At 35.2% G+C, this 21,804-nt stretch overlaps 1 protein-coding gene across 2 annotated transcripts in view; it reads right to left on the bottom strand.

Annotated features, from left to right (window-relative positions):
- GRM1 (glutamate metabotropic receptor 1) overlaps nucleotides 1-21,804 on the bottom strand; it is a 443,691-nt gene that overhangs the window by 47,621 nt on the left and 374,266 nt on the right. For both annotated transcript variants that reach the window (XM_007484695.3, XM_056818909.1), the window contains exons 5-6: nucleotides 17,467-17,713; nucleotides 10,999-11,167 (exon numbers count right to left, since the gene is read on the bottom strand). In XM_007484695.3, the coding sequence (XP_007484757.2) occupies nucleotides 10,999-11,167; nucleotides 17,467-17,713 (416 nt within the window). The remainder of the gene's footprint in view (nucleotides 1-10,998; nucleotides 11,168-17,466; nucleotides 17,714-21,804) is intronic.

The following is a 21,804-nucleotide window of genomic DNA, read 5'->3' as shown; positions in this document are numbered from 1 at the left end:
TTAAAGAAAGAATTATTTCTTTTTTTGTCATTGTTGGTCCCTGAAATATAACAGGGAGCTATCAGATGTTTGTTAAATTGAATTGAATATAGTTTGCATGATAGATTCCTGAAATATGAGAAAACATAATATTGATGTGAGTAGCATATCATGCTGACTAGGTAAATTCCATTTCTTTAGGGATGACATGAACTAAAGATCTTAAGAGCAAAAGAAATTCTTTCTTTTATTGGTTAACAAGTTAGAATTATATTGTATTTTAACTACTCATGGGTCTAACTGAAGTCCTAAAAATAGGTAAAATACTGAATAATGATAGTAATAAATACTTTTTTCTTTGTTTTTTGGGGGGGTGAATTTTATTTTTGATATATTTTTATTCCACTATTACCCAATTACAAATAAAAATTTGTAACATTCATTTTAAAAAAGTTTTTGTTACTTGGGAATCTATCTGCTGAGACAAACACAGGAACTATATGAACACAACGACAAAACACTCTCCATACAATTAAAACTAGGTCCAAACAATTGGAAAAACATTGATTGCCCATGGGTGGGATGAGCTAACATAATAAAAATTACAATCCTACCAAATTAATTTACTTATTTAGTGCCATACCCATTGAACTACCAAAAAACTTTTTTTATGGAATTAGAAAAAAACATAACAAAGTTCATTTGGAAGAACAAAAGATCAAGGATATCCAGGGAAATCATGAAAAAAATGCAAAGGAAGGAGGACTTGCAGTCCCAGATGTCAAACTATACTATAAAGCAGTGGTTATCAAAACAATTTGGTACTGGCTAAGAGACAGAAAGGAGGATCAGTGGAATAGACTTGGGGTAAATGACTTCAGCAGGACAGTCTATGATAAACCCAAAGATCCCAGTTTTGGGGACCAAAACCCACTTTTTGATAAAAATTGCTGGGAAAATTGGAAGACAGTATGGGAGAGATTAGGTTTAGATCAACCAAGATAAACTCAGAATGGGTGAAATGACCTGAATATAAAGAAGGAAACTATAAGCATATTAGGTGAACACAAAATAGTATACTTGTCAGATCTTTGGGAAAGGAAAGACTTTAAAACCAAGCAAGTGCTAGAAAAAAATCACAAAATGTAAAATCAATAATTTTGATTACATCAAATTAAAAAGGTTTTTTACAAATAAAACGAATACATCCAAAGTTAGAAGGGAAGCAACAAATTGGGAAACAATCTTCATTACAAAAATGTCTGACAAAAGTCTAATTACTCAAATTTATAAAGAGCTAAACCAGTTGTACAAAAATCAAGCCATTCTCCAATTGATAAATGGGAAAGGGACATGAATAGGCAATTTTCAGTTAAAGAAATCAAAACTATTAATAAGCACATGAAAGTGTTCTAAATCTCTTATAATCAGAGAATGCAAATCAAAACAACTCTGAGGTATCACCTCACACCTAGCAGATTGGCTAACATGACAGCAAAGGAAAGTAATGAATATTGGAGGGGATGTGGCAAAGTTGGGACATTAATGCATTGCCTGTGGAGTTGTGAACTGATCCAACCATTCTGGAGGGCAATTTGGAACTATGCCCAAAGGGCGATAAAAGATTGTCTGCCCTCTGATCCAGCCATAGCACTGCTGGGTTTGTACCCCAAAGAGATAATAAGGAAATAAGAAAGGAAAAAGAAGGAAAAAGAAAAAATAAGGAAATAAGGAGAAAGACATATACAAAAATATTCATAGCTGAGCTCTTTGTGGTGGCAAAAAAAATAGGAAAATGAGGGGATACCCTTCAATTGGGGAATAGCTGATAAATTGTGGTATATGTTGGTGATGGAATACTATTGTGCTCAAAGGAATAATAAAGTGGCGGAATTCCATGGGGATTGGAACAACCTCCAGGAATTGATTCAGAGTGAGAGGAGCAGAACCAGGAAAACATTGTACAGAGAAACTGATACACTGTGGTACAATTGAATGTAATGGACTTCTCCATTAGTGGCAATGCAATGACCCTGAACAACTTGGAGGAACCTATGAGAAAAACCACTATCCACATGCAGAGGAAACACTGTGGGAGTAAAAACATTGAAGAAAAACAACTGCTTGAATACATGGGTTGAAGGCCTATTGTTGGGGACATAGACTCTAAAGGAACATCCTTGTGTAAACAACAACATGGAAATGGTTTCTGATCAAGGACACATGTAATACCTAATGAAATTGCGTGTTGGCTGCGGGAAGAGTGGGTGGAGGGGAAGGAGGGAAATAATGTGATTATTGTAACCAAGGAATAATGCTCTAACTTGACTAAATAAACATTCAAATGGGAAAAAAATTTTTTTGTTCCAAATTCTCTCCCTCCCACGTACCTTTCCCACTACTTAAGAAGGCAAGAAATTTGATATTAATTATATGTGTGAAGTTATGTAAAACTTAGCCATGTTGCCAAAAACCCAAACAAAATAAAACAATAAAAATAAAGTTTAAAAAGTTCTTAAAAGAAAAAAATTTTAAACTAATTAATGAAGAAAGTTTAAAAAAAAAAACCTTTCATTCAGAGTTCATCAGTTCCTTCTCTGGAAGTGAATAGCTCTTTCCTTCATTGTCTTGGATTATTATCTTGACCAGAGTAGCTAAGTATTTCTCAGTTGATCATTCTTACCATATTGCTGTTGCTATATTAATGTTCTTCTGGATCTACTCACTTCACTTTGAATATATCTTCCCAGGTTTTTCTTAAACCATCTTGCTTACCATTTCTTATAACCCAATAACATTCCATCACAATCATATGCTACAATTTGTTCATCCATTCCCAAATTGACAGGGATCCCCTCAATTTTCAAATCTTTGCTGTCACAAAAAAGAACTAAAATGTTTTTGACTAAATATTTTCCCTTTTCCCTATTCTTTGATATCATTGATATTCAGACATAGTAGTGATAATGCTCAGTCAAAATGTATGCACAGTTTTATATCCTTTGGAAATAGTTTCAAATTGTTCTCCAGAATGATTAAACTGGTACATAATTATACCAACATTGTATTAAGGTCCCATTTTTTTCAAATCTCCTATAGTGGTAGTTGTTATTTTCCTTTTCTTTTCTTTTAGCCAATCTAAGAGGTGTGGTGTGGTATCTCAGAGTTGTTTTAATTTGAATTTTTTTAATCAATAGTTATTTAGAACATTTCTTCACGTGGCTATTGATAGCTTTGATTTCTTCTCCCAAAAACTGCCAGTTTACATCCCTTGACTATCAATTGTTCTTATTTTTATCAATTTGACTCAGTTCTCTATATATTCAAGAAATGAGACTCTTAACAGAGAAATTGCTGTAAATTCCCTCCACCCCAGTTTTCTGTTTTCTTTCTAATTATGTCTGCACTGTTATAAGCACTTTTAAAGAATAAGGTCCACTTACAAATTGGGTTTTCAATTCAATGTCACTTATTCTATAGTAGCTTCTCTTTGATTCTTGCCCCTCAACCAGTTGTTAGTGTAATTACTTTCCAATTTTGCTTATATTTCCCTTATCTATGTGTAAATACTCTTTCTAATAGAAAGCAAACTCTTTGAGGACAGGAAAGATTTCTTTTGTATATCTGTAACCCTAGCACTTAGCATAGTGCCCTGCTTATAATAGGCATTTAATAAATGTTGATGTGTCCAAGAGGAAGATTATTTTGCTAAAATTTTAACAATAAGGAAGTACATTTTATAAACAGGTCAAATTTGCCATATTGGAACTTTGAGTGTCTGACTTTAAGTTTGAAGGAAATCTGCCACTCACTGGATTTGGTTGAGGGAAGAAGGAAGAAAGAGCACTGCCTTCTGCACCCATGAAACAGAAAGAAACCTGGAGATATCTGAGAAAGAAAGAGAGAGAGAGAGAGAGAGAGAGAGAGAGAGAGAGAGAGAGAGAGAGAGAGAGAGAGAGAGAGAGAGAGAGAGAGAGAGAGAGAGAGAGAGAGAGAGAGAGAGAGAGAGAGAGAGAGGGAGAGAAATGACAGTGGACTCAAGAGAGATAGTACAGGGGGAATAGGAAAGAAAAAGGAATTCAGAAGAGCAGAAGAAACTTTCCAGTGACCAAGAAACAAAACATATGTGTCATTTCTTGTGTTCCTCCTCTGCCTTCCCTTCAGCACAATTCTCCTAGTCTGCTTCCCAAACATTTGTTTCTTAAGCTCAACCTCCCAACACTTTCTTCTCATTATTTTTTTTCTTGTAGGACTGTATTGACAATTTGTGGTGGAGGTCTGTGAGGAAATTTGGTTTGTAACTGGAATATAACTTTTAGGGGCCGTATCTCTATATTTAATTGTTTCTTCAGTTGTTTCAAGTCACACCAGACTCTTTATTACCCCAGTTGGAGTTTTCTTGGCAAAGATACTAGAGTGGTTTGCTACTTCCTTCTCCAGCTCTATTGACAGATAAGAAAATTGAGGTAAATAGGACTAAGTGACTTGCCCAGAGTCACAAAGCTAGTGTCTGCAGACTTGCCAGAAATTGCTTGATAAACTTATTTAATGGTGACAATGTCAAATGATGCCTTTTATTAAGTGGGAACAGGAAGCTGACCAGGTATTTTACTGTAACAAGCAAATAAATTTATTTAATAATAAATAAAAAAATATTCAAGACTATATAGCAATATAGACATAACAGTGAATAGCCAAATTGCATTGAACCATTCTCTGGTTGATTGTGGCAGGACTAGAACTTCTTTCATCCCACCTTCCATTCACCTAACCATCTTTTTAGAAGATATTTTGAAAATCAATGTTAAGATTACTAAACTCAAGTCACAGGTCTTATCATTTCACCCTACATCAATAATCATCAGGTGCTCCCTTTTGCCTCTAGGATAAAATATAAACTCTTTAGTATGGCATTTAAGACTCTCTACAACTCAGCTCCCCAGCTGTTCTTTACAAATTCTGCCTACTAGCCAAAATAGAGTAGTATCTGCTCTCTGAACTTGATTCTCCATTTCCTATTTTGTGCATCTGTACAAAGAAGGAAAGAAGAGACAGTTATTGTCTCCCATGTGCCAGGCACTATGCTTAGATAATGTGATTTCATTTTGTCAACCCTGGGAGTTGTTGCTATTATTATCTTCATTTTACACACGAGTAAACTGAGGAAAAGAGAGATTAAGTAACTTGGTCAGGGTCACATAGCTAGAAAGCATCTGAGGTTGAATTCAGACTCAAGTTTTTCCTAGCCAGGTACAGCACTCTAAGCCAAAGTACTCAGGACTTAATTTGTTGAACTGGGTTTTAAAAAAGATTTTTCTTAACATTGTTTCAGATCTTATAGTCATAGGAAAACAGGCATGCTTTTTGAAAGCATTTTAAGCTGCATTGAGAATGAAAGCCTTTCAGTGTTAATAAAGGAATTTATTAACCCTGAAATTAGCCCTCAAATTCTCCTGGAAATTGACTCTGTCTAGATTTGGAAAGGCTGCTGAGATTGCCTTTTATGTCACCTGGGCCTGGTAGGTGGCAAATTAGTTGTGTTGGAATATAAGTGTTGTTATTTGGTAAACAGGATTTGAATTTCTTTTATTTCTACACCGCCTGTAGAGTTTATGGGGAAAAAAACAAATAAACATTTTTTTTCTCCTTTAGGGACAAATGTTTTCCCACTGAAGGGAAAATGATTTTAAAACAGAACCTTCCCTTCCCCAATCTACATTTATGGTAAATGCTCCAGGTTGCTTGATAAGTCATTTTCTAGTTATGCTCAACTCTCCATGACCCCATTTAGAGTTTTCTTGGCAAAGATACTGGATATGATTTGCCATTTCCTACTCTGGCTCATTTTACCAATAAGGAAACTATGGCCAACATGGTTAAGTAACTTGCCGAGGTTCCCACAGCTAATAGTGTCTGTGGACAGATTTGGACTCAGGAAGAAGAGTCTTCCTTACTACAAACCTGGCACTTTTCTCCACTGTGCTACAATAGTGCCAAGCAATGCTTTTTAGGCATTCATATTGCCAGGCACCAGGAGCACAGCTTCATGGATCATCCAGCCTCTGGTCTAGCAATGAGTGGCCCTGCTTCTCTTCCAGAATGTGTGAGCCATTGTACAAAGGACTCATGGTTGTCCATTCATATCCTGCCAGGAGTAAAGTTGGCAGGAAAGAATTACTACAGAGAGCTTGTGTGCAGCAAATTTCAGGAGGAGGGGGACATTGTTTCCTGCCTGTTTTTTCCCCCTCTCGCTTTAATACCTAGAAAAACTGCTACAAAAATGGATGGTCCCATCGGCTTAATACAGTGGAAAACATACTTGTGACACACACTCTGGTCTTCTGGCTTGGAAACATTGACACCTGGGACTGTGTTCTCCCTATTCTATGGCATTTCATTGCTACCTACCAGAGTGTTGCTGGACCCTGGAGAATCCCTTTTATCAAGGGACTTCCATGGAGGAACACATGGCCCTAGGGACTCTGGGGACAGTCCTCAGCACCCCAAGACTACTTAGCTGCTCAGAGGATTTCCCTGGAGCAAGACTTAGATAGCCATCTGCTCCTGAGGAACAGATTGCAGCACATGATCAGCCCTGGAGAATACTCAGATGGTCTCCATCTTTTTCTCTTTTAAGATGAGATAGGACTCCTATAATTAAGATTCTTTTCCTCCTTTAAGATGAGACAGGGATACTAAGATTCAGCACGCTGGATAGAGCTTTATTTCTGAATAGCAAAAAAGGTTCCAAGCCTTCCATTGTGCTTTGCTAACAGAAACTGTCTTTCCCTCTGCAAGGTGCAAGGTGCAAAGGATACCTGGAATACAGCCTAGCAGGGGTTCCCACCTGCACCAGTGGCTGCATAGTTCATGAAGTTGGTTTGGCAGTTTGGGGTGGAGGGTAGGGTAAGGACAGACTCCCACACAGTTGCTGCTACACCACCAGCTGGGTTGGATGACATTTATATAATGATGACTTGGCTGCACTAAGAGATGAATCACAGAAAATTAGTGATGGAAATGACCTATTAGGTCATCTAATCCATACCCTTGCCACTTCCAAGGGCCTCCTCCTATCTACATTTTTCATCATCTCACTCAATTTGGTTTTAAATAGTGTGAGATAAGAGTTTTTACCCTCCTTCCCCTAAAGAGAATTTTCTTACAGCTCGACCCTACCTTAAGTCTTTATTTTTGTTTGGACTTGTAACTTCCAGTCAATTCTGCTCTTACATGATATATGTGTACCACAAAAGCACCATATTATGAAAAAAATCATGCAATGAAAGAACACAGAACTTATGGGGGAAATGGAGTTAGGGAAAAAACACTAAAAAACTCCATCAGTGACATATAAAAAAGAGGCAATCATTTGGTCACGTCTGACTCTTTCTGATCCCATTTGGAGTTTTCTTGGCAAAAATACTGGAGTGTTTTACCACTTCCTTCTCAAGTTCATTTTACACATGAGAAACTGAGGCAAATATGATTAAGCAACTTGTCCAGCTTCACACATCTAGTAAGTATCTGAGGATAGATTTGAACTCATGAAGTTTTTCTGACTCTAGACCTGGCATACTATCCACTGCACCATCTACCTGTCCATATAAAAGTATGCCTACATTGTTTTTCCTGGAGAGCTGATTGTTAAACATTTACCAACTTGTCCCTGATTATGGGACACCCAGGGAGTACCAAAAGTTTTTTGGAAAGTACCACAGTACTTTGTAGGGAGGTAGGAAAGTGTACCAGAAACTTAGTTTAACAAAGACCTTTGGATTTCAATTTATATGCCTTGATTTAGATACAGTGATGGGGGCAAGTGACTTGTCTTCTCTGACCTTCAGTTTCTCTATCTATAAAAATGAGAGTGATGATGACACTCCAGAGAGCCACAGGGGCATAGTAAGTTGGGAGCCAGAAATATCTGAGTTCAAGTCTTAATGCTGAGATAGACTGGCTATTTGATTTAAGGAAGTAATGTCCTCCCAAGGAAAGTATTTGAGACTGCAAGTTGCTAAATGGATTCTGATTTGCATTGGCAGAGTTTCCTCACTAGAAGCTCCATATACCAATGATATCAGAGGGTTGGGAAAACAACAGCACCATTGATATTTTGAAAATCACAAAATGCTGCAATATAAGTTATTGCTCCTATCAGCCCCAATTTAAAAAAAAGGAATAATAAGACTTAAAGTACCTCTCTCACAAGCTGACCCAGACATAATATTCCATTTCCTGCCTCTGGGTCACCCTGTGCCTCAACTGTGCTCCTCCATTTATTTCTAAAATACCTAGCTTACATCATTGCTCACCTTGAGTGCCACTCCATTATAAGGCTTTTCTTCAACCCTCCAACTGTTAGTGCCACCTGAAAATTGTTTTGTATTTAGCAAATATAAAAATATATATGTATATGTATTTATGGGCATATGGTATTTCCCCAAAGACAAGGTAGACTTCTTGACTATACAGGAATGTTTGATTTTTGTCATAGTAATGAAGTGGAACAGGGTTGCACCTATGGAACAGATGATGTGAGTTCAAATTCATCCTTGACCCTTTCTAGTTGGGTCACCTTGGGCTATCATCCTCCGTCTGCTACAGTTTCCTCAACTATAAAATGGGGATAATAACAATACTCTCTCCCAGGGTTGTTGCAAGGATCAAATGGTGAAATATTTGTAAAATGCTGACAACAGTACCTGGCATATAGCAGGCACTTAATAAATAAAAATCTTTATGATCTGTCAGTATCATTTCTAAGACAGAAGAATGGCAAGGGCTAGGCAGTGACTTGCTCAGGGTCACACATCCAAGAAGTTTCTGAGGCCAGATTTAAATCCAGATCCTCCCAACTGGAGGCCTGGGACTCTATCCACTGTTCTATCTGCCCCTGCATTTCTCTTGCATGTAGCATCTAGTACAGTGTCTTGCAAACAATACATACTTAATGAGTATAGATTGTTGTGAAACTGACTTTGCTTTGTATATACACAGCAGTTTTAATTCAAATCTAAAAGAATACTTATTTTTTATTTTATTTTATTTTTGGAAATTTTTATTTATTTAATTAATTTAGAATATTTTCCCATGGTTACAAGATTCTTGTTCTTTCCCTCCCCTACCCCTCTCTCCCTCCCTCCCATAGCCGACGCATAACTCAATTGGGTTTTACATATTTGACATATTTGAGAATTTTTAAAGTAACTGTGGTGGTATTTAAATTCTGTGGGATAGATAGAGTGAAATAAAATTCATCAACAAGTCATAAACAGTACAACTTTTAAAAATCTTTAGTGGGGGGAGGCAGTGGATAAGTACCCCTTTTGTTATAATAATTTATTTTTTCATTTTTTGGGCATTTATTCACAGGATTTCAGTACATTTAAAAATATTTCATCATGAACCCACACTTTCCTGGATATAAAGTACACTTTTAATGAATATTGCATTTTTCCAAGTCTAATCTTGATTATAGCCCATGGATTTTCAATTAATTTTAAATGAGGTAAACTCCTACATCACTGAAGCAAAATTTATCTCCTTTCTTTAGATAAATTTATTAGTCTTTTGTGATATGGGAATGTCTCTAAGCCATGGGTGAGTGTTCTAATATCTATTTGCAGATCTCTGTAATTTTGGAACTTTGCTTTTTATGATTATTTGTAGTAATTATTTCAGAGGTTTGGGAACAATTTTCATTTTTACTACATTTTCCTTTGCACTTTGGTGCTACTGGTTCCATTTAATTGTGGGCTTGAATGATCCTTAAAATGCTATGAAATGCAATGATCCTTGAAATCTTGATTTTCCCAGATCTTTTGCAATTATCTCTGATAGTCACTGAACTATGCTCTTTAAAAGCTTTAGCTTTTTGTACATCCATTCTTTAAAAACCACAGAATTAAAAACACAAAAGAAATGTATATATAGCATATGATCTAACTGTACTGAGAGCTAACTACAGTTGTAGAGACCATTTCAATATAGTTCTAGATGTTCAAAATTCAGAAACAGCCCAGTGTTAGTAGAAGACACACACACATACACACACACACACACACAAACACACACACACACACACACACTCACACACACACATGGTCATTGATGTTACAAAATGAAACCATATTAAAATATTTGCTTTTCTCAAGTAATTAACATAATTATTCTATTTGCTTGGCACAAAAACAAAAACAAAATTGATTTTGTAAATCATAAAATCCCTCACAAATATGAGATATTTTATTAAGGGACATAAAAATGGGCAGGCTATCTAGTTAATCAGGGTTTTCTTTGGAATCAGTCAGCTTATGGGAGTTGAGGGAAGGAGATGAAGGACGCCAATGCTATCTCATTTTCAACTGGGCTATTTTAGTACTGTACTTTCTCAAAGTTCTTTAGTGTTCACTTTAATAAACTCCAGAAAGAGCAATGATCCTTGAGTTTTAATTTTTCTGTTGATTCCCTTTTTACATATTATTTTAATTAGAGATCCTGCTTCATTATATTCATATATATATACATATATATATATATATTTATCTGTTTTCACCTCTAAATAAACTATTTTAACTATGTTAACAATAGATTACATTTAGTTCTAGTCAAACCAAAAAGAAGGTACTCATCCCATACAATGTGCCAGATACTGTGCTAAACTATGGAGATACAAAGGAAGAGGGGTAAATAGTCTCTGTCCTGAAGGAACTCACATTCTAATGGGAGAGGCAGAGTGCAAATAACATGGAATGTACAAAATCTATACAAATTAGATGGAAGGTAATCTGAGAAGACAATAACAGCTGGGGGAACTAGGAAAAACCTCCTTTAGACATGTGGGATTTGAGCAGATGCTCTTTCTTTCCTGGGATAGTGTCCAAACTTATTACCATAAATCTAAAACATTCCCTTTTTCTTCCTTCTGATTTTCACAAAACCTCAGTTAAACTAAAACTGGATGGAGGTGGGAAGTGGAATAGCCAGTTTATTATTCAGTAAAGTCTTGAGACTTACCTTAATCTGACCCTTCAAACAAGGTTCACTGCACACAGACCGTACCATGCCACTTTTGTTCATTTGGATCTTATAATCATCAATATTCAGCACTCCTTCATGCCAGGTCCCAATGTGGACATAATCATACCGGTTTGCATCAGTATATTGAAGATTCATGATATCATATCTAAAAACGAGAAGTAGCAGCATATCATTGCAACATATTTTTTAATAGTAACTTTATTTTGTTGATAGTGACACGAAACTTCCTAATTCCATCCTTTGGTACCCATCTGTCCATCATCTACCTCCTTTGATATTTCAAATGATCAGTGATTTTATGAGAGAACAATATTACACCATAACCATAATCTTGTGAGCTGTTTTGACCAAAAGCAAAACAAAACAAAAAATCCAAACCAGCAAGTATTGGCTAATGTTTTGGTTAATAAGTCTCTCCAAATTTAGTAAGTGTGGAACTTGCACAACAAACAACCATTTTGTCATATGTCTCCTCTTGAAAGCAGTTTTTAGCATGGCAGGTTCCATTAGAGTTTGTGCTCCATTCTTCCAGGATCTGATTTTTTTTCTGAAAAAATTCATAGTCAATTCTATGTCTGAACAAAGTATTAGAGTATGACCATCACGGATTTTCTGCATTTGGCAAAAATTTAGTGCATTATTTACATTGTGAATTTATAGTTCAGTCTTGTATAACTTCTTAAAAGCAGTATCTACATGCAGTAAAAATATTAACTTTCAGGTGATTAGCATCAGTAATTCTGATGAAATAATTATCATACTTATAGAGATCCTTTGGAAAACCCCTCAGAAGTCATTAAGAGGGTCAGCATGATGTAGCAGAAATAAACCTGGATTTGGAATCAAAATACCTGGATTCAAATCCCATCTCAGATAATTAGTAGCTGTGTGACCCTGGACAAATCATTTAGCCCCATTGTGCTTCAATTTCCTCATCTGTAAAATGAGACAACTGGGTATTATGGCGTCTAAAGTTCCTTCCAAGTCTAACTCTAGGATTCTAAGTCTCATATCTGAAACATTATCTGTGTGACTTCAGGAATTTCATTTAATCTTTCACAGTCCATTGCCTCATCTGCAAAATGAATATAATAAAACTTGCACTATTTCCCTAACAAAGTTATTATGAGGAAAATGTTTTGTAAACCTTAAAGATTTATAGGGATTTAAGCCATTATCATGATTCATTCTTCTACAATGTATGGTGTGCTTACCATGTAATTTGAAAAGAGAAAGCAATAACCACTGAAGATTAAGGCAAGATTCTGCAAGATATTGCCTCTAGCTACTTCTCTCCAAATCTCAGACTTTTACTACAGAAAGCTAAGTCTGTATCTTGGTCCCTCCATTGCCTACTCAACTTATCCAGATGAAATTTACTCCCCCTGGGGCAAGAGACTAATTTTCACTTCAAACTAATGCCAGATTTTTCAAACACAGCAATAGAGGGAAAACCAGGGTGATGATGATGGACAAAGGAGGTTTTGTTTTTCTCTCATGGACCAAATGAAAATGATGTTAAGGGAGATAATTGAGTTCGTTACATTCATTCCATACATTATTTTCAAGATCATTCATTTAACAAGTATTTATTAAATTTTCATTGTATGCAAAACAAGGTCAAGGTCTTAGTACTTGGAAAGAGAAAAGGTTTTTATTTTTCCTATTTAGTGACAAAAATATCTCAGATTTATTTATGTAGCCAGTCTTCAGTATAATTTGCTACTGTATATAAATCGTGTTTATGATTTACTATTAACCATTTTAATTATTTGGATTAATGTTCATTTCTAACTCCCCCCCACTCATGCTTATTAAAGCTGAAAAACCTGCTGTGAGTATTTAGTATGAATGATTCCCTTTAAGTTTTTTCCGATTTCTCTCTCTCTCTCTCTCTCTCTCTCTCTCTCTCTCTCTCTCTCTCTCTCTATATATATATATATATATATATATATGTCTGTCTCTTTGTCTCTTCTTCTATCTCTCTCTTCCTCTCTCTCTCTCTGTCTTTCTCAAAAATGGCAATGTTTTCTTCTTCCCATTTATTGAAACTTATTCATAATTCCCCATGTTCTCTCTGAGAGGAAATGTTTCCATTTTGTTTACATTAGTATTGAGAAAGTAAAAAAAAAAACGTATAATATTACACACAATCCCCCCTCCGCCAAAAAAAACCCCCAGCAAAACAAAACCCATACCCAAGAAGAAACTAGAAATAAGGAAGAAGAAATAGAAGATAAACACCAACCAGAACTACTGCTCGTCTGTCACAGAGTGATACTTAAAATTAACTCAATTCTCTTGACCCTGGGAGACCTTCTTGCATGTTGGAATTTATTTGGAATATTTTTGTGCAGTAAATTAGTTTTGTTTTTCTTTACATTCTCCTACTGTCTGTGGGTTATGTTAAGTGATAATTAACTATAATAATTACAAAGACTATAACTGTATAGTGGAGTTAAAGAAGATACAGATTGAGAAAGATTGAAAAAGAAATTGAAAAGGGATTAGCCAACTACATCCTAAAATAAATAAAATGGTTCCTGTGAATTGACAAGAACAGAAGTAAATGAGCCCTTGCTTAATATCTTGGGGAAAATAAACTAAAAGATAGGATTACATCTTCAATGAGAAAAAAGTGCCTGTATTTGAAAATAATCCCTTTGCCTTTGTGCAGCTTATATTTTATGTCTTATTTCCCAGTGGAATGTAAAGAGTTTGAAGGGGTTCTAGAAGGATGGAGAAGAAATGTATTTTGGTATTGCTTGGATAATAACTATGAATAAATGACAAATAAACAATGCTGAATTGAGTAAGGGTATAGATACAGTGGAAAAAATAAAAAAATCATTCATTTATTTACTCTGTATAAAAATATTTATTAGGAAGCTATCATTATTTGCAAGGCGCTTTTAAAGTAGTAGGAATAATAATAATATATGATTATCCTATATGTAACTAAAAACAACAGAAAAAAATTTAAAAATAATATATAATGAACATTTTAATTTGATCCTGCTCCTTTAAAATAAGAGGAAGTAATACATTGTTGTTTTTACTTTCTATAAATAGATTATAATGAATAAGTTTAGGCCAGTGTTTGCAAACATTTTAGAGACCAAGTGCCCAAACTGCAACACTCATACCACATGTGAGCCCCACCACCTTACCCCAGACAGGGGAGGGAGGAAGCACTCCCACTGGCCTGCTGGGCAGAGGGGAGGTTGAACTGAGAAATGTTCTCAGGTGTATATGGAGAGAGGGAGGGGAATAGCACCCTCTGGCACATGTGCCATAGGTTCGCCAACATGGACTTAAGCTATGCTATGAAGTACCATCACATCAAGACATCACTTAATGTTCACAGAACATCCAAGAAGAGGACCAGATGTTGAGTTATGAGTACTGCAATCTAGGAATGATGTTGATAAGTCAGAGTTTTCAAAGAGTCGTAAATACAAGAGAATTTACTAAAGGAAATGGGAATTTTATTACAGAGGAAACAGGAAATGATATGATTACTTGTCAAGTATTGCACAGTCATATTATGGAAGAAATATTAGATTTGTTCTGCTCAATCCCAGGAGGCAGAAGTGAAAGAAGTGGACAGAAGTTGGGCTTGGTATAAAGAAGGGGAAACTTCCTAATAATAAGAGCTATAAAAATTAGTATATGCTATCTTGGAAGGTAGTAGGTTTCTCTATTATTGGAGATCTTCAAAAGTTGTTGGTTTGGAATGGAAGGAGTTCTTGTTAAGATATAAATTAGACTCTGGGGTCTCTTCCTACTATCTCTAAGATTTTGTAATCCAGAATTTAAGAAGTCATTAAAATATTCTTTCTTATCTCTAATTTTGAGATGACAGGAATCCCTATAACATTAATTTAATGTGGTAGAGTGGGCTTGGACTGGGGAACCTATAATCAGCAATGTGGTACAAAAGATAGCGTGTTGGACTTGGAATTAAGATCTGCATTCAAATCCTGCCTTTCTGATCCTGGACAAATAATTTCACTACTCCACCTCAGTTTTCTTATCTATAAAATAGGAATAACAGTAGCACTTACCTCCCAGAGTTGTAGTGAGGAAAAAACCTGATATAATATTTGTATAGTACTTCACAAACTTTAAATCATTACATAAATACTAGCTATTATTATAAAATCCTAGCTCTGCTGCTTTACAATCTGTTTCACCATGGACAAAGTTCACTTACACTCTCTGATTTTCATCTGCTTTATTTTAAAACCAAGAATCATAATATTTTACTACTTATTTCACTGGGTCACTATGAGGAAATTGCTTTGTAAACCTCAAAGTGCTTTATAAATGTGGGTATCAACAAACATATCCTATTATCATGCTTCTTGTGCCCAGTATCAAATTGTAGGCACAATTCACATAATAAGTCTCAATGCATTTTCTGAAGAATAATTATTATTACTCTTTTTACACATTCACAGAAAAACTTTTTAAATAAGTAGATCAAAATTTAGGTGCCACAAGTAATAAGAATAACTTGTAGATAGCTATCTAGGCAAATGGTACAATATCCATTACAATATCCATGTGGTAACTCAGTTGGCATGGAATAAATGATCCAAAGAAGAATTAGTCATCCTTGTTCTCCTTGCCCCAGATTTTGGCTATACAAACCAATTTCTACATCTACAAGAACAGATGGTTCCAATAAACACAGATTTGCATCAAGCAAGAGAATGGATTTGGAAGAAGACTATAAAGCAATGACTTGATTAGGGAAAGGATAAGACCATAGCTGAAACTGTGCTGCTTATCTGTGTTCCTATGGTAAATAAGAAATGGATGACGTTTTTCTCTTATAAATAAAGGATATAACATAAACTTTACCTGATGGTACAACAGATGAATTGTTCTAATTCAAATACTTATATTGGAAGGTAGATAGATAGTATAATGGAGTGAGCTCTGTACTTGGAGTCAGAAAGATCTAAGTTCAATCCAGTCTCAAACACTTCCTAGCTATATGAATTGCAAGTCATTTAACTTCTCTGGGACTCAGTTTCTTTATATGTAAAATAGGGATAAGAGCATCTACCTTCCAGGACTTTGTAAGGGTTAAATGAAATAACATGTGTAAAAGCTCTTTGCAGACTTTAAAATTCGATGTAAATGCTAGCTAGTACTGCTTTTCTTGATGTAGAAAGTCTACACATATTTCATTCTTCATTTTTCAAAGAAGACCATTGGCATCATGGGGTGGTGTCTTGACTAGTGTGTGAATTGAATTTAAGTGAAGCAGAGTCGTACAAAGTCATCAGTCTCACTCTTCCACTATTGATAGTCCAGTAGTAAGACAAAAGTCAGGACACTGGAGATGTCTAGGGCAAACTCATACATCCAAAGAGCAAATTTAGAATGAAAAGGTATCTTAGAAGTCATTGAGTTATCCCTCTCATTTTACAGATGAGAAAACTGGATCTTATAAAAGTTAAGTGACTTTCTATGGCCATATAGTTCTAAAAGTACACTTTGAACCAGTTTCCTTGATTCCACCTCTATCATTGCCTTAGTTCTGCCTACCTCTACCTATGCATGACTTTCAAGGTCCAATACTAACATTGCTACCATATTCTAGGTTACAGATATGATTTTGAAGTAGGTAAAGTTTTTTTTCAGGATTTTTCATAAGTAGTTTTAAACTTTTAATTCTTCTTGCCTCTATTCCTTCAGGTTCCCAGTGCTTTTCTTCATTACTCTCATTGTATTATTAAAGCAGCCTCCCTCTTCTCCTAGGTCTGCCAGGCTATACTATCTTTTCTACTACCCATCTGAATCTTTCTCTAATTTCCAGGCTATAAGGAATATAATAAACCAGTCTGAGTAATGATATTAAGTGCTAATATCAGGCTTAATGGATTTCCTTAATGAGAATATTTGCATCTTAACATGGAAGAACAACAACACAAAGAACTTAATCTTTAATAATAGAAATTGAGCATTAATCACAAGTTGGTGGGAAAGATTCTTGGGGGGAAGGAAAAGCCTGCCCCAAATCCCTCAAATATCACCACCCATGTGACTTTCTATTCCCTAAATGAATCTTACTTCTGTCATTTTCTTCATCAAAGAAGTTACTTGACTCTAGTTTCATTATAAAATTAAGGGTTTGGACTAAATGGTCTCTTTAGCCCCTTTTGGCTCTGTATGTATGATATGTAGGCTGACTCTAGCCAAAGGCAGATTCTTTCTTTCAGTAAGAAAATTAATTCAGTGTACTCTAGAGAGTAACCCTAAAAGATGGATGCATTTATTACCTTCATTCTTCCCAAGACATACTTTTATTTATTTCTGGTTATACCAATCCCAATAATCTTTGGTGGTCATTAAAACAAAATATTTCCGTCTCTTTGGAAAAACATAATTCTCAGCTGGTTATTTCATTAAAAGAAATTGTTTCATTACCTTCCAGGGGCATCTCCTTTTTCATCAAACCACACCTCTTCTCCTGATACACCAATGAAGGAGGACTTTATGAGGAAGTCCAAGAGCTTACTGCCATCAATGGGTTTCATAGCATCACAAAGACCAACATGTCCAGGACAAAGGGCATGGTGCATATTCTGTAGTCCATGGGCCATAGCATAGATAGCATTGATGACAAAGCCCATTTTGCTATCCTGGACATAGTTTTCTTCTAAACTCTCATTACCTGTAATAAAAACAAAATTGTTAGCAAGGAAGAATAAACCTAACAATAAGAAATGATAGAATTGTGCATTTTATCCTAACAAGATTTAATTCTAATAAAAGATTTTTGGAAAAGGATCAGAGGATTGAGAACAAGAAGGGAACTAAAAATCATATAGTCCATTTCATCATTTGACATTCAAGAACCACAACCAATGATATATCCTAAAATGCAGGTGATCTATCAATTGATTTCAGGTCCTTGCTTAGACTTTAAATTGAGTTCTTTTTTCGGCTATCTCACTTTTTGTTCACCAAATCCTTGGATATTAGAACTAGAAGGTACCTAGGAACCCAATCAGAACAGGAATAACAATTTCCCCAACATTTTTCTTGACAAATGATTGTCCATTTTGCTTGAAGACATCCCTTGGAGAGATCTGTGCTGGGCTGGATTTGACTTAGGCCCATTTCCTTGTAGCTTAGATTTTATACTGGAACAAAATAGGTCATTCAACAGTTTATAATAATGGAACTATAAATCAAGGAGGAACATTTGGATCAGAATGCAATTACCATATATTATATTGGGGTTTACAAAAGTGGAGTAGAAGGTGACCAAGTTTTCACTCATTTGTCTGCTCTTTTCTGGAGGCCAGGCCATAGATTTCTCAAAGTAGGTTAATAAGTATCTAGCCACAACAATATTGGGCTACTTGGGTACATTTGGTGATTCCAAGGTTCTACTTGGAAGAGCTCCCTGATCTCCCAGACACTTGAAGTATGACAAAGGAAAAACTAATATTCAGAATGAGAATGTGCTGGCCTCAACAAGTCTTTATTAAACATTTAATATGTGTCAGAAACTGTGCTAAACTTTGGGAATATAAAGACAAAAACAATTTCTGACCTCAAGGGAGGTGGGGGTGAGTTGGGGAAAGCCAATATGATAGCAACTAGTTAGGTATGAAGTATATTCAAAGTAGATGGAAAATAATCTGAGAAGGAAAGAGATCAGTAGGGTGTAAAAAGAAAAATGGAAAGTTATAAACATAATATATTTAGATTGGAAATCTGTTCAATATAGTTCAAACTGTTCAGATACTTTTGATAGATGTAATCAAAAGTATCTTTAGTGATGAAGTGAAGCTCAAATGTGAACCTCTCTTCAGGGCCAGGCACAAGTTTGCTAAAGGGACTCATTATAAAAATGAAATATTTATTGAAATATTTAAGGATAATAAAGGAATTCTAATTCTAAGGGATTCTAAATCCACCCAAATAAACTCCCTGGTTCCACAAGGAACCACTTCTTGTGTGTTTCACAGGCTACACTACTCCTCCCTGATCTGACTAAACCAAATTAATATTATCTAAATAAAAACTACCACTATTATCCTTATAATTCTTAACTTCTACTTCAAATTATAAAATAGCAAAGACTAGCTGTTTGAGTCTCAATAAGAATCAAGTTATGTCTCTGAATACTAAGAGACTCAGAGTCCAAACCAAATAACAGATTTTTCTTTGATTTCAGAGTTAAAACAATCGATAAAAAACACAATAGATAGTCAATAGTGTTTTCCAAGTTGGGAAAGGAAAACATTAAGCTCCTTCAGGTCTTTCCTTCTGACAGAGAGAGAGGCAAAGATGTTACCTCCTCTAGCCCTGAGAGAGAGAGAGAGTCTCTGAGTGTGTGTCTCTGCCAACTGCCAGAGAGAGTAATTGACATAGAAAAAGGTTTTAACTGTCAACATTGAAATTGACATGCTCTTTCAGCTCTGCTTCAAACTCCATTTCTTTCTCAATCCAGCTCTCTACGTTTTATCCCCAAACTAATAAAACAATATTTATTTTCTAATATTATTCTTACAATTTCCCCCCTTCAAGCATTTGGAGAGAGAAAAAATCTCTCCCTTCTGCTCACTATTCCATGTAATTCTAAAACTATTCCTAACATTATTATTATGTTTCCTAAAAATAGTCTTAATCTTATGCTTATCTTATCCTATTCTTATCACTAATTTATATATGCTAACCTGTACTAGGGATATAAATGAAAGAAAATAAAATTTCAATGAAAACAAATAATCAATGAAAACATATTTGCAGAAATTCAAGCACAAAACATGCAATTGCAGAAATTCAAAATGCAAAATACAAAATGCAAAGTTTTGAAAAACTTTTGAAATAATAAAATACAGTTATAAACTAACTTGTTTTACAAAAAACTAGTCTATCTAAAATACCAACTCCCAACTGCCAGAGAGAGTAACTGACACAGAAAAGTGGTTATAACTGTCAACATCTGAAATCAACCTGCTTTCTTAGCTGTGCTTCAAACTCCAGTTCTTTCTCAAGTCAGCACTCTACTTTTTATCCCTAAACTAATAAAACAATACTTATTTCTAATATTATCCTTACAAAGGAAAGGAAAAGGCCCCTTATAGAAAATTGGATTTGAACTCTTTTGAAGGAAGCAGAGGGATTTGGGACTCAGAGGTGAGAAACAATAGCATGACAGGAATGGAGGAGAGCCAGAGATAGGAGTCTAGAGATGGAGTACCATTTGGAAAGAAGAATAAAAATGCCACTGTTGCTAAATCAAGTGTACAAGAGAAAGGACTAAACCCAATAAGACTAGAAATGTAGGAAGGGATCAGATTGTAAAGGGCTTTAAATGCAAGATTACATATTTGATCCATTGAGGAATGGGGTAACAGATATACACTATAGAAAAAAATGACTTTCAAGTAAAGAATAGATTGGAATAAGGAAACACTTGAAGCAGAGAAACCAATTAGAAGGCTATTGACATAATCTAGCTGAGAAAATGTGAACTAGGGTAGTGACTATATCTATGGAAAGAAGGGACACTCTGCAAGAGATGCCATGAAGAAGAAAAGATTTAACAATGAATTAGATATGAGAGTGAAGAGTTAAAACCTTCTACCAAGGTTTCAATGAGGACTGAGAGTATGGTGGTACCCCAAAAAATAATAGGGATATCAAAAGAAGTATATTTTTGGAGAGAATGATAATGAGTTATGTTTTAGAATGCTGAGTTTGAAATGCCTATAATATTTTTAGGGGTTTAGCACAGTGACTGGCACATAGTAGATACCTAAGTAAATGTTTCCTGTTTCTTCACCCTAGGTTTTGGGAAATCCAATTTAAGATGCCCAAAAGGTGATTGGATACAAAAGACATTTAATAAAAGTTCATTGAATAAATTAATGTATGTATGGATGAATAAATCATTACTAATGTCCTTGAATGTGACTTGGAAGAGAAAAAAAATCACAGCAAAAGGGACAGGGACAAGAAAGCACCTAAATTGTCCTCTGATGTTCCATGTCCTCTGTAATTGGCTGAATAAATAATCCATCAGTCAGCATTAGTCTATCCTTCTCTCTATAATAATGAATTAAAGCCATTGTTCTTTAGCTTAATTGACAGCTCAGACAGCCATTTATATTGGTAGAAAATGAGAGCAAAGAATGTTCTCTCCATACATTTTCATGTTATTAGAACAAATTCCTGCAGAAAGCCCAGAGGAACTGTGGCATCAATAATAAACCATAGTTCTTTTTTTTTTCTTCAAACTTTGTATTTTCAAACTCTGGACCCAGCCTAAGTAGTAATTTAAGCTCCATTTTTTATGTTCAGTAATGCTTTAGTCATTTGCACAATGGATCCCAAAGAAATAGAAAGAAAGTATTTTAAAATCCTATATAAAAATCCTTAGAGAGTAATAAAGAGAGATATATTCCTTTCTCTTGGTAGGGAGTAAGCAACCCTATGTCACTCCAGCACTGGGAAAGTAATCATTATCAGTATTATCTCAAAACATACAAAATTGAGCTCATTATTTCTTCATTCGGTTTAGTTTTTCTTTCTGACTCCAACATTTCTGCTTATTGAACAACTGTTCAAGTCTTCCATACTGGTAATCTTGGGGTTAGTGTTAACTGACTCTTTATTCTCTCTTACTTCAGTTACCAAGTCCTAATGATTCCACTATATCTGTCATCCTTTCACTTTTCCCTGTTCCCTTGAGTTGGTCCTCATTAACACCTGCTTAGCTAGAGGCAATAGCTTTCTGCCTTTCCT

Source organism: Monodelphis domestica, chromosome 2 (assembly GCF_027887165.1).
Source record: "Monodelphis domestica isolate mMonDom1 chromosome 2, mMonDom1.pri, whole genome shotgun sequence".
Classification (NCBI taxonomy): domain Eukaryota; kingdom Metazoa; phylum Chordata; class Mammalia; order Didelphimorphia; family Didelphidae; genus Monodelphis; species Monodelphis domestica.
This window is presented reverse-complemented; position numbering and strand designations above follow the sequence as displayed.